At 53.4% G+C, this 12,226-nt stretch overlaps 1 protein-coding gene across 2 annotated transcripts in view; it reads right to left on the minus strand.

Annotated features, from left to right (window-relative positions):
* Positions 1 to 231: 231 nt before the first annotated feature.
* Positions 232 to 12,226, minus strand: part of RABGAP1 (RAB GTPase activating protein 1) — a gene marked incomplete at both ends in the record, with an annotated part of 118,092 nt that continues 106,097 nt past the window's right edge. For both annotated transcript variants that reach the window (XM_084238283.1, XM_084238282.1), the window contains 7 exons: positions 232 to 354; positions 1,440 to 1,637; positions 2,794 to 2,865; positions 3,429 to 3,512; positions 4,235 to 4,339; positions 11,342 to 11,452; positions 11,871 to 11,963. In XM_084238283.1, the coding sequence (XP_084094409.1) occupies positions 232 to 354; positions 1,440 to 1,637; positions 2,794 to 2,865; positions 3,429 to 3,512; positions 4,235 to 4,339; positions 11,342 to 11,452; positions 11,871 to 11,963 (786 nt within the window). The remainder of the gene's footprint in view (positions 355 to 1,439; positions 1,638 to 2,793; positions 2,866 to 3,428; positions 3,513 to 4,234; positions 4,340 to 11,341; positions 11,453 to 11,870; positions 11,964 to 12,226) is intronic.

The following is a 12,226-nucleotide window of genomic DNA, read 5'->3' on the forward strand; positions in this document are numbered from 1 at the left end:
CGTGTCCAGAGCGCTGGCGCGTGAGCAGGCCTGTTAGTATCAGTAGTGAGGAGAGCCTCCTCCGGAGGCCGCCTGCTCCGCGCGCTCCGGGCCGGCGACCTACCAGCATGCCTCTCTGGTCTGACTTCGCCACATTCTGGTCCTGGACATGTCACGGAATCACACATCTGGCCAAAGAAGGCAACAAAAGGTGTCGTGTTTTCTGAAGATGTCTAGAGGCAGCAGCTGCTCTCAGCAAGTTTCCTTTCCTTGAACCCCGGTTGCCGTCTTTATGGAGCTCAGCGTTCGGTTAAACCACGTCTTCTTGGCCGCCTGTACCTCGTTTAGGGCGAGGCCTAAGTGGTGCTCCAAGTCCTGCAAGGGGAACGGCATGGGTGAAGACGCGGGGCCGAGACAGGGACTCGGGCTACATAGACGGCTGGAAACGCCCCCAGGCTCACACTGCATAGAAAGACCAGGAATGTCTCACATTGGGGGCTCTTTTTCAGTTAAGACCTCATTTCTTGCCTAGCTGCTGTGTTAAAACAGCCTCCCCTTCGCCCACCTGCTGCACACTAGGCAGACAGCGAATGCCCTGACTAGGAGGGCATCGCTTGTCCACTTCCAGCAGGAATCTTTCTAGTCGAGACTTCCCGGCACAGCAGCCGTGCTGTGGCGCGCCCCTGCTCATCCTCCATGGCCCAGATCCTGCCTCCTTGGGGGCCCCTTCCCGAACGCGCTAGATGGTCACACAGCTGCACGCTAGCCTGGCAGCCCAGCACCTGAAGCCAGGTGTGGCGACGTGGGGACCTACGCTCTGCACTGTCGTCCTACACTTGCTTCTTCCCCAAGGCTAGTGCCTCCCGAGGGCTCGCTCGGTTTTGCTGTGGCGCGAACTAGCAATGCGGGTATCGTGAGAGACGACCAACAAAGTCGTGGTTTCATCTGGCATGAAGACGCGGATAAAGCTGGTTAGGTGACAGAGCAGGGACAAGGGACAGGCGGCAGAGGGCCCCCCCGCCGCTGCGCTCAGCCTTCTCCAAGGGACCCTGAACCACTGGGTGGGCCTTGGCGCCGCTGACACATGAGCAACCGGCCGTGTAGAGGTTAATGCACCAACCCGGTCAGCGCTGGGCGGTACAGCTGCCATCTCAAAGCCTGTTTTCCCTATTCCACCGAGAAGATTCCAAGGTTGATGGGTCATTCTCAGGAAAAAGTGCGGCCCTCAGAACGGGACAAACACTGACCCGACCTCCGGTGGCAAATGATAAGTAGTGGGCTCCTTCCCGTGAGGGTCACGGTCGGAGTTTAAAAGGGGAGAAAACCCAGATCTAAAGGTCATTTTCGGGGCTTCTACTCTCCCAAGCCCACGCTCCGGTCTGAGCCCCACTGTGCGGAGAACAGGCGGCGCTGCGGATGGGGGGGGGGTCGCGCGGGGGGCGGGCAGGCCGTGTGGTTACCTGTATCTTACACTCAGCCTCCACCAACTGCAGCTTGGTCTGTGCCAGTTCCAGCTCCATCTCTCTCAGCTGGTTCTTGAGTGTCTCCTTCTCCTCATCCGTGTCCTCCCCGGACACTTCCTCAGCCGAGCTGACACCCTTGATCCGCCCTTCTTTGTTGAAGAACTCCCGGCAGCGCTCACAGTCGTCCACTTTTTGCTGCAATTGGACGGCAGTGTAAGAGGCAACGAAGAGAAACTGGCCCTTTAGAAAAGTGGGAGCAGCCTCAGAATTTTCTGAGGAATTTCTCCTGACATGGCACGGCCTAAAGGCTGGGCGAGCCGGGACACAGAGGGTGTCCACGAAGGAGGGTCCCAAATCTACACGCATTTCATCAAAATAAGCAGCCACTGACAGCCTATGTTCCTCCAGGCAAATATTCCGCCAGTGAGGCCATCAAGTGGAAAACAGGTCCCGTTTTCAGAGATGGAAATGTAAAATGAAAAAATATTTTAGAACAAGTAAAATTTTATCTATGACTAAGAAAAACAGACTGAAAGGCTATTCGCCCAATTAACAAAGGGGATGTCCTCTGCGGCTGATAACATAAGGGTGTTTTGTCTTCCTCTTCTTTTCCAGGGAACATTATTACTCTTAGAGAAAATATTTTATTTCAAAGACACAAACTGCTGCTCGGACACGAGCTACGTCCTCGCGCTCAGGTGAACCGTGTCTGTGGACAAGGCCGTGAGCACAGACTCGCCCACGCTCGGTCCCCTGACGGGGCCATAATAAAGCAGCTTTCAGGAGCCCGCTCACCTTCGTGAAGTTTCGCAGGACTCTCGATCCAGTTTCAAAGAACATCAGGTTACTAAAGCCCCCACATTGGCAACGTAACCTTAAAAAGTCCTCGCTGTATTTGGAGTCAAAATCTCAGCAGAAGGAATTCCGCTGGGGTGGGGAGTGAGCAGCGTCCCGTGATTCAGAGGGGCTCGACGGGGGCCTGAGCACCGCAGTCTCCCCCTGAGCAAAGCCTCCAACTTGCGGGCCTCCCCCAGCTCAGAGGGCACTGCCCGCCCACCACACCGGTGCCACGTGGGCGCCCGGGGGCACTTTCCTCTCGGCGTGTGCAGTCAGGTCGCCCAGAGGAGGGCGTCCGGCGCGCCAAGGGAAAAGGCACTTGCCTCTTGAGAGCTAAAGCCAAAGCACTCTGGCCTGCCTGGTACTTTCCTGCGGAGGAGACGGGCCTCGACACAGCCCTGGCTGGCGTCTCCCACCTAGGAAATCTGAGTAAACGTCCCCGCCCGGCATCCGCTGTGCTGAGTGAGTGCAGACATGACACTGGGGCGCGGTCTCCGGCAGCTACACGACTTACCCGGATTTTCTCAATTTCCACTTTGTTAGCTGTCTGCTGCTTCTCTAATCTTTCACTCAGCTGAGAACAGATCTAAAGAAACAACACAAAACGACAGTCACTTCAGCCAGGTCACCATCTGCGTGATTTGGGCCCAGGACGAATTCCACGGAAGACGCATGGGGCCGTGGGCGACGGGGGCAGAGGGCCCTGGTCCCCGTGTCCACTGGCCTGGACTCGGCCACCGCCCCGCGATGCCCTCGAGAGCCAAGTTTCTGAGGACTTGCCAGATTCATGAACCAGTGAGAGATGCCAGGGCAGGAAGAACGAGACCCACTCAGCCGTGTCCTGAGCTCACCCAGCCAGGGCGCGATCACGTGCCCCCGGGAACACGAGGCCGGATTCTGAATCTGAAATGCCCCAGAACCGAACGCGGGCTCGTCGGCGAAGCACCCGCCCAGGCCCGCTGCAGACACGACCCCTGGCAAGTCCTCCTCACGCCCTTCCGGCAGGGGCCGGCGGCCTTCTCCCTGTCACCACCCTCCGCCAGGGCCGGGACTGGTGACACGGCCGGGACAGGCACAGCAGGTGTCAGCACCCGGGTGTGGGGGGACACTTCCCCCAGGCCAGGGGGCCCCACCTGGGCTCGGACCCACCTGCTTGTAGTCTCCGATGATAGAGCTGTTTTTCTTAATCTCTGACTCTGCCTTGTCGAGTTCCCGACGACACATTTCTTTCAACTGCAACATTTAAAAGAGCAAACGTGAGTTTTTAAGGGAAATTTACAGGAAGCTCTGAAACTAACTGCTCGGAGCTGGACTTGGCCCAGTGTGCCCGCGTGAACTCTAGAAGGGCCCTGATCCGCCGCCTTCTTCCTCCCTTGGCAGCAGTAACCCCGCTGCTGAAGCCAGGAGCGCGAGAACGGGCACAATTTGGAAAACATCAAACCACATTTCCGCCTGGGGCTTGTGCTGAAGCTCCTCCTGCCAGTGCTACCCAACCTACAGCCAGAGCTGGGCACTGGCACAGGCCAAAGCCAGACCAGAACGCCCTGCCACCCGCGGCCTGCCTGTGGCTTCTGCAGGAAGTGCTCGCCACCGGTGGCCGTGACTCTGACAGGCGGGCACGCCCCTTGGGGGGTGCAGTGGGGACACAGAAGGGCAGCCAAAGCTTGGCCTGTGGCTAACAAGTCTGTGCCCCCCCGACTAAGGATAGCTGGCTCAAAACAGACCTTCCAGAACCTGCTTTGGGGGGTGTGTGTCCATGGGCAGGCAGGGGAGAGGCCGGGAGAGTGATGCCGGCCTCCCCTGGCATAGCGCTACCGCTCCCGGGCATCTCTCCTGCCCTGCGCAAGGGTGGGAAGGCTGTCCCTGGGTAATTCAGTGCCAGCGGGAAGCCACCAGCTGAACTGTTCTCAGGCATCTGAGACGCAGGACTGGGGAAGGAGCCCAGCTTCCTTTACCTGCGCTGACTCTTCTTCTAGCCTCCTTTTCTCTTCTTCCGCATCAATCAGCTTCTGTTTGGTCATAAGCAGCTCCTTGTTCAGCGCGTCTGCCTTCTCCTCGGCCTGGAACAGGAAGAGAAGCTGTCACAGAGAGAGCCGAGAACCGGAAGGAATTCCACACATCAGTCCCGCCCCGACGGCGAGGCCGGGGCACCGAGGCAGAGCAAGGAATGACGTCCGGGGGACGCAGGGACGGGACTCACGGAAGCGCCTGCGCCTGCGGCCCAGAGGTAGGCCGGGCCGTGGCCGGGGGCTCAGCCTCCGGCATCAGGCATCCCGAGCTCAACGCCCACCCCTGATGGCCACACGCCACGCGGACAAGCGACAAGAGCCTCTCCGGGGTGAGGCTCGCCCGCGAGGAGTGACCAGAGTCCTGGGCATGGGCACTCTCGGGCCATCCAGGCGCGTCGCTCTGGCACCGCTAAGACCCGCTGCTTTTCTTCCAACTCCCAGCGCTCCCCTCGCCGTCACCCCTGCAGCCCTGGGTAAGGCCACCCCTTCCCTGGCTCGCTCGCTCGCTCGGAAATGGGCACCCTCCCTTCAGAGTTTCCCTAAAGCGTGCGGGGGCCTGGAGGGCAGATCTGGGGCCTGGCGAAAGGGAGCCCCCGTGCCCGACGGTGCAAGGGTGACCCCGGACGCGCGCCGGCCCCCAGCCGCGGGTCATCTGACATGAGCCACGGTGCCGGCTCCCGCTGGCCGCCGGAAACTAGTCCTCCTGTCACCCGCTGCGGGCCCAGCGGCCGCGGTCCTTCCCCGCCCCCTCCCCAGACTGTCCTCGAGGAAGGGGTTCCAGGAGGTCTGGGGGCCGGGGAGGGCAGCCCCGCCACGCAGCTCAACGTCATGACTGGTGAACTGCACGTGCAGCCAGGGGGGCCCAGAGCTGAGGCTTGTCCCCCAGACGGTGGCCCGTCCCCGTCTCTAGCACCATCCCCCTCTCTAGCTCAACCCGAGATGCAGCCCAAAGGGGAACGCAGGAGTCAAACAACAGGGAGATGAGCAGCAAGGAGAGCAAAGCCCTGCCGCAGACTTCGTTTTCCTTGAACCAGCAGAACCCCCTCCCCACCGGGAGTCAGGCCACATCTTCCAAGAGGGCTCTGGAGCCAGGGTACCCCCTGGCGCTCGCGCCTGCTCCCCCCCACTGCCGCAGGGACAGGGGACAGGAAGCCTGCTCCTGAGAAGTGCGGCATGGCCCTGCCCCCGCTGATGCGCAAGCTGGGGTGGAAGGGACCCCCCAAGCTGTCATCTGACCCGGGTCACCGGGCGTGAGGCCGGCCTTCTGCCCGGCTGACGCCACCGACACGTGTGTGGGGAGAGCATCTGGTGACGATAAACACGAGCCCAGACTTCCACTTCTGGTCGCGAAGACTAGCAGGGACCAGGTTTACCCTCCAGTGTCAACAAAAAACTGGACAAAACATTCGAAACTATATTCTGACGTGAAAACAAATGAAGAATGGTGGTTCCAGACGAAGGACAAAAACCAACAAGGTGACTCCTGGCACCACCTGAGTTTCTGCCTGGAGGGACATTCTGGACCAAGAAGCACCGCGAGGGGCTAAGGAGGCAGAGCTGGGGGGGGGGGGGCAGAGAGGCTGACGTGGCTGCAACCTGGGGCAGAACTTTGGAGACGAGGCGCCCCAAGCAGCTCACTCGATCACAGAGGAGATAAAGTGAAACCATAAAGATCTCCAGTGAATTCAAGGGCAGAAAAGGGAAGGAAACAAGCAAGAAAAAGCAAGCGGAGAACAAAGAGCAACGGGGCAGACTCGCACCCACCCAAATTAGATAAAGTACATTAAGAATCCATCAATTAGATAAACAACTTCCCTAAACGTAACTGGCGTAAACATCCCAGTTCTCACACACACACAGCCAGCCTGCGTGAACGTGTGTGCACACACTGCTTTGAATTCTCTGGGATAAATCGCCAGTCATGCGTAAACGGCACATGTACGGTCAAGCTGATTTAAAGACTGCCAGAACAGTTCCCAAAGTGTTTGTGTGTTTGACTTTCTTACTGGGAGCCAGTGGCTCCACCTTTCTGCCAGGACTTGGTATTGTCACTCTTTACACTCCAGGAGTAGACAGTGGGATTTCACTGGCATTTTAATAGGCATTTCCCTTTTAACTAATGATGCTGAGCCTATTTTCATGTGCTTTGTGGTAATTTTATCTATCTATCTATCTATCTATCTATCTATCTATCTATCTATCTATCTCTTTTGTGGTATATCTTTTACTCATTTTACATTAGGTTGTTTGATTCCTCTATCTGATTATAATGTCATTGTGTATAAAATTTCTGTACACAAATGTTTATCAGATAAAGATATTGCAAATATTTTCAAATAAATAAATAAAAAGAGAGTCTCAGACTGAATTTAAAAAGCAAGATCCAATTCCACGTGGGCTATAATACACCCATTTTAAATATAAAAACACGGATATGTTAAAAGTAAAAGGGCAGAGGACCTCCCGGGTGGCGCAGAGGTTAGGTCTCGGCACTATCGAGCTATCACCAGCCTCTGCAGCACAAGTTCGATCCCTGGCCAGGGAGATACCCACCTGGCACGGCAGACCTCTCCTGTCTCGCCCGCTGCTCCCCTCAGCAGTTTATTTCGTCAGTCTGCCTGTTCTGTTCCCCACTTTGTCTCTGGTGAATCCTCTCACCCCCCCATACCTCTGGTCCACACCCCAGTTCTACACAAAAATAAATAAATCTTTGGAAAAAAAAAAGTAAGAGTGCAGAAAAGGACATGCCATGTAACAGCAAGGGAGCTGTTATCAGTTACAGATGAGGGAGATTTCAGAAGAGAGGATTCCCAGGCACCAAGGGGACATTTCAGAGCTTTAAGAGTCATTCCAGTAAGCGAATGTGATCAAGATGTATGATAAATTCACATTACAGGAAATAAAGACTACCATTATTAAAAGAAAAAAAACATACACCACTAAAGTTTACACAGTGCTCTCTCAGTTTGAGCAAGAGAAAAGTGCTAAGTCTGTGGCAGATGTGAACAGTGTCACCCCACATGTCAGAAATGACATGTACAGAATAGTCCACCCATAAGAGAACTCACACACTTCCCAAACCCTGTGGGACATTCACCCAAATAGAGCCAGCAGTGGGCCCTAAAATAGGCACACATATATTTTAAGAGAATTAAAATCATACAAGATTTGTACTCTGATCAAACTAGAATTAGGAATCAACAACAGAAAAATTCCTGGGGAAAATCCTTACGAGTTAAAAATTAAAGAACATGCTACTAATTAACTCAAAAAGAAGAAATCACAAGAATGGAATGAAAATGAAAAACACATCGGAATGTGTGGGATGCGGCTGAAAGAGTGTTTCAGGGAGATTTACAAGTTCAAATACTTATTTTATAAAAAGGCCAGTCCAAAACCAGTGATTCCTCTTTAAGAAGCTAGAAAAAGGAAATTAAACCAAAAGAAAGTAAAAGGAAATAATAAAAAGGAGCAGTCAATGAAGCCTAAGCTTTTGAAAAGGCAATACAATTGGCATACTCCTAGCTAGATCAAGGAAAAAAAGACAAATTATTCACAGGTCCTTTAAATAGCAAAAGAATAAGGAAATGTCAATGACTACGCCAAGACATTCGACAACTGGGATGGTAATTATTGAAAAATACATGTTATCAAAATGGACATAGGAAGATTTAGAAACTTTGAATACTTCCGTATCTGGAAATAAATTTAAATTCATAATTAATTTCCCTCCAAGAAAATCCCAGCCCCAGGAAGCTTCACTAGGGAATTAAATATTTAATCAAGGAACAATCCTACTCAAAGTCCTTAAGAAAACAGGAAGGGAACCATGCCGGCTGATCTGAGGAGGCCGGCAGTACCCTGTTATCGAAACCAGACAAGAACATTAAAGAAACTCCAGAAAGATATTCTTCATGAACACAATGATCTTCAGTAATAAATAGAAACCCCCAAGTTTACTAGGAATGCAAGGTTGGTTATAGCCATTTAACTTGACTGCAGTAACAGGCTGAGGAGAAATACCAAGTTAGCGCCACGGCAGACGCCGGAAGAGCGCCTGACAAACCCACGCAGGCCCATGACGAGAGTGTCGGTGAGCAGGAAGAACTCCTCGGCCTCACCTGTGACACACCAGCATCGAAAACAAGGCCACGAGGCCTGCCCTCACCCTTCCACACTGCTCCCAGGTGCTAGTCAGCGCGGGCAGGTAAGGGGGAAAGGCAGGAGCTGAAAGGAAGAAAAACTGCCTTTCTTCAGAGATGATCGTGTGTGGAAAATCTTACAAGAGAAACAAAAAAGCTGCTAGAATCAAAACTGGATTGAGCAAGGCCACAGACCTTACATGTATAAGGTCATGTAAGTAACTGTATTTCTAGAAATCAGCAATAAATAACTCGAAAATACAATCAACGCTGCCCTTTACAGCAGAGTAAAATATATGCCAAGTCTGACAAAGGGAAAACGAGAAATCACTGCTGAAAATGAAAAAGACCTGAGAAAATGAAAATTTAGAAGGAAATTTAACGTTCATGGGTGGAAGGTTCAATTACTGTTTAGATGCTTGTTCTTCCCAAGCTGATTTGCAGATTCAATGCAATCTCACTCCAAATTCCAGAAGGCTTTTATTTCTAGAGTTTGACAAGCTGATTCTAGTATTTATAGACATGCAAATGACTCAGAATAACCAAACAATTTTTAAAAAGAACAACAACGTTGGAGGACTCGCATACCCAGCGTCTAAGACGGCGCTGCAGTCACCAGGCAGTGGGGGGCTGGCAGCAGGACAGACGCGTGACAGATGGGGAGACAAACTGAAGAGACCCAGACATAAATGTCAGCTGAGTCCTGATAAAGAGCCCGTAGGAGCTGAGCGACGTGCTCAAGGTCACAGAACCAGCATCAGTGGAGCCAGAACTCAGGCCCAGTGCGGGGGGGGGGGGGCGCCTGGGCCTGCTCCCCGCACTCTCCCAACACACGTCCCAACGTGGAGAGCACGGTGAACTGGGGGCCATCCCGGATCACCTGCCTTGCACAGGCTCCCTCTCAGCCTGCAGCACCAGTCAGGTCTGGGCATCACTCCCACTTCACAGAGAATGCTTGGCCGGGGTCACCCAGGGCTGACGAGGAAGCTCTCCATGCCTGCAGCGTGACGAGTGATGACAGTGATGGACAATTAGATGGAGACACAGAGTGTAATGACCATCCCCGAAGATGCACTGAACATTTCTTTCAAAGGCAGAAAGGGAAACGAGTTGAGAGAGTCCTTTCAACAACCTGAGTCTCCAAAGTGAAGAAAACAAGGTGGGCGGTTCCTATCCCCTCACTGCAGAACTTTGTTGATTTCCCGGGGTGACGCTAAAGAAACCAAAGACGAGTGACCTGGGAAGGGACTCCGGGCCCATCTGCCTACCCGGCATTTGCGGGGGGTGGAACCCCAGGATGGTCTCCCTGCCCTCATGGATGTGGGGCTGCTGCTCTCAGTGAGTCAGGAGAATGGGGTCATCCAGCCCCTCAGTAAGATCTGAAGCTGGCTGCGACCCCCCAAGGTATGGAACCTCCTCCTGCTTCAGGCTCCTCACCAGTGACGTAGGGATCATAATCACATCCCTCATGCAAGGGGCTGCCGTGAGGATTTAGTAAAATAAGTTCAACACAGCCCAGGCGGTGCCGAGTGCTGATGCCCGGGGAGCGTGGTCTGTCCTGGCCAGTCACTGCCCTCCTGACGCCAGTGGTGAGCCCTGGAGCAGGGAGGTCTCGCGGTTCTGGCTGCTGAGGGTAAAGACCTTGAAACACCTGCCTGCAAACACTGGTGAAAGCAGCCGGCCCAGCGTCACATGCAGTTACTTGGCACTGACGATCGGGTAACTCAGAGGAAACTAAGCCTGCCTGTGCTTATTTTTTTCCCTTGTGGTGCTCTTCACGTACCCCAAATCCTGTCATTCTCACCGTACCCTGGGACACGGCTGTTATGCCACGACATGTTACAGGGCACCCAAGGTGAGCCGAAAGGGGCACAGCTAGTGTTAGAATCTAGGTCTGAAGATTTTTGCTCTTACTCTATGACTAAAGAGAAGCAAGAAGAAATGGCAGATACTGCCCTTCTCGCTCCAGCTGACATGTGAACCACTTTGACTTTCAAAGCACAGACTTCCAAAGAAACACACCAGCACACACTTTGCTGTCCGTGAGATGAATGTCAAGGACCTCATGAAGTCCACAGACCCTCCGGGGTTGAATACATCACATAAGGCCCCATAAGCCCTTAGCTGCCTAGTCTACTTCTGCAAGCTGAGGAAAACTAATGAGCAGAAAAGCAGTCTTTGAGGCCTGACGAGGAAGTCAAAGTCAGGGGTTGATAAACTCCAGCGGGCCACATCTGGCTGCCACCCATCCCTGCGGCGAAAGCGCTACTGGAGCGGCCACGCTTGCGCGTGCGTGGTCTACGGGAGAGCCACTGGGGTGAGGTTCAAAGCCCCGCTATGTACTGACCGTTCCTTTACAAAGTCTGCCAGCCTCTGACCTAAAGCCACGAATGAGAGACTACAATTCTTCTAAGAGAAGTTTGTTACAGAAAATGCCAGAAAAGCCATCATCTCCAAATTTTTAAGATCAGGAAGAGCAAAGGAAAACACAAAGGAAGAGCAAAGCTTCTGCCAACAGGAGCTACTGATGGGGTCAGCTGTATCTCCGCTGGCAGCCTGACTCAGCAGCCTCCGAGACGCAGAGCCCCACGGTCTCTCCCTGTTTGGGGGCAAAGGGAAGGAAGCCATAGTGATGTGCGGCTGCCAGTGGTGATGACCTCTGAATGAGCCAAAAGGTCTTTCAATCAATGAGAGACACACGAGACCAAGGACTGCCGGAACACCCCCTGCGGTGGGGAGGGCTGACGGGACAACGGCCCTCTCCGAAGGAGAAGCGGGACAGAGAGCGGCAGGACAAGCCCGTGACGAGGGAGACCGCAGCCAACCACGCAGAATGACACGCACTGAGGGGGCTGTGTGTTAAAGGAGAAGCTGCCCAACTGACTCGATCCCGCAGGGGAGCTGGACTTACGTTGTCCAGGTCCTTCCGCAGGGCAATCTTGCTGGTCACCAGCTCGTGGGCTAAGTCGTCATTTTCCTGTTCCAGCCTCATGTTCGCTTCTTGTAGACGCCTATTCTCCCGCTGAAGGGGAGAAAGAAACCAGCAGAAGCCACATAAAAATCAGATGAAATGATAAAATTTTCAGGGTTCATCCTCCAAACTCATTTCTGAGGCCTACGGAAATCCCAAATGGGAGACATGACTAGTCCTAGTGTGCTGCGCTTCAAGACTTTACTTTCTCCATAAAGAAACACTTAACTGAGTCAAGTGACCTTGTCAAGCAGCTACTTCTTATTAACTGTGACGAAAGGCCACTGAGCTGTAACAAACCAGGCAGCTGGTGTGAAGTAAAACGTATCTTGCTTTCTCATTTGCAAACTCAAACTGAAACTTGGACCCTGAAACAGTGCAGCTGAGTTTTAAGACCTCAGCAAATCTAGTCAGGGCACAGGCCCACCAGTGAAAGGGCAGGAGGCCCTCCCAGGCCATGGACAAGCACCTCAAATCGCTCGATGGGGTCTTCCTGCTGGGCCTGCTGCTCCCTCATGGTGTGATACTCCTTTTCATATTTCTTCAGCTTCTTCTGACTGATCTGTAGGACAAATCACAGCACAAATCAAAAAGTTTTTGAAAACAGGGGCTTCCTCAGGGCTGCAGTGGGCATCCTCAGCTAGCATGGAAGTATTTCCTGTTTGGAGAGGCAAATTTTCAGCATGGGGCATATGCCCAGGACCCAAAACTCTTTCTCAGTGACCCCTATTGTCCAGGATTCTGTCGGGGGTATCTGGTTTCTAGTAACCAGTGCTAGCATGGATACCCCCCAGGTAGCCCCACCTACCTGGGTTCTGGGTTGGC

Source organism: Talpa europaea, assembly GCF_964194135.1.
Source record: "Talpa europaea genome assembly, chromosome: 7".
In the NCBI taxonomy this organism is placed as follows: domain Eukaryota; kingdom Metazoa; phylum Chordata; class Mammalia; order Eulipotyphla; family Talpidae; genus Talpa; species Talpa europaea.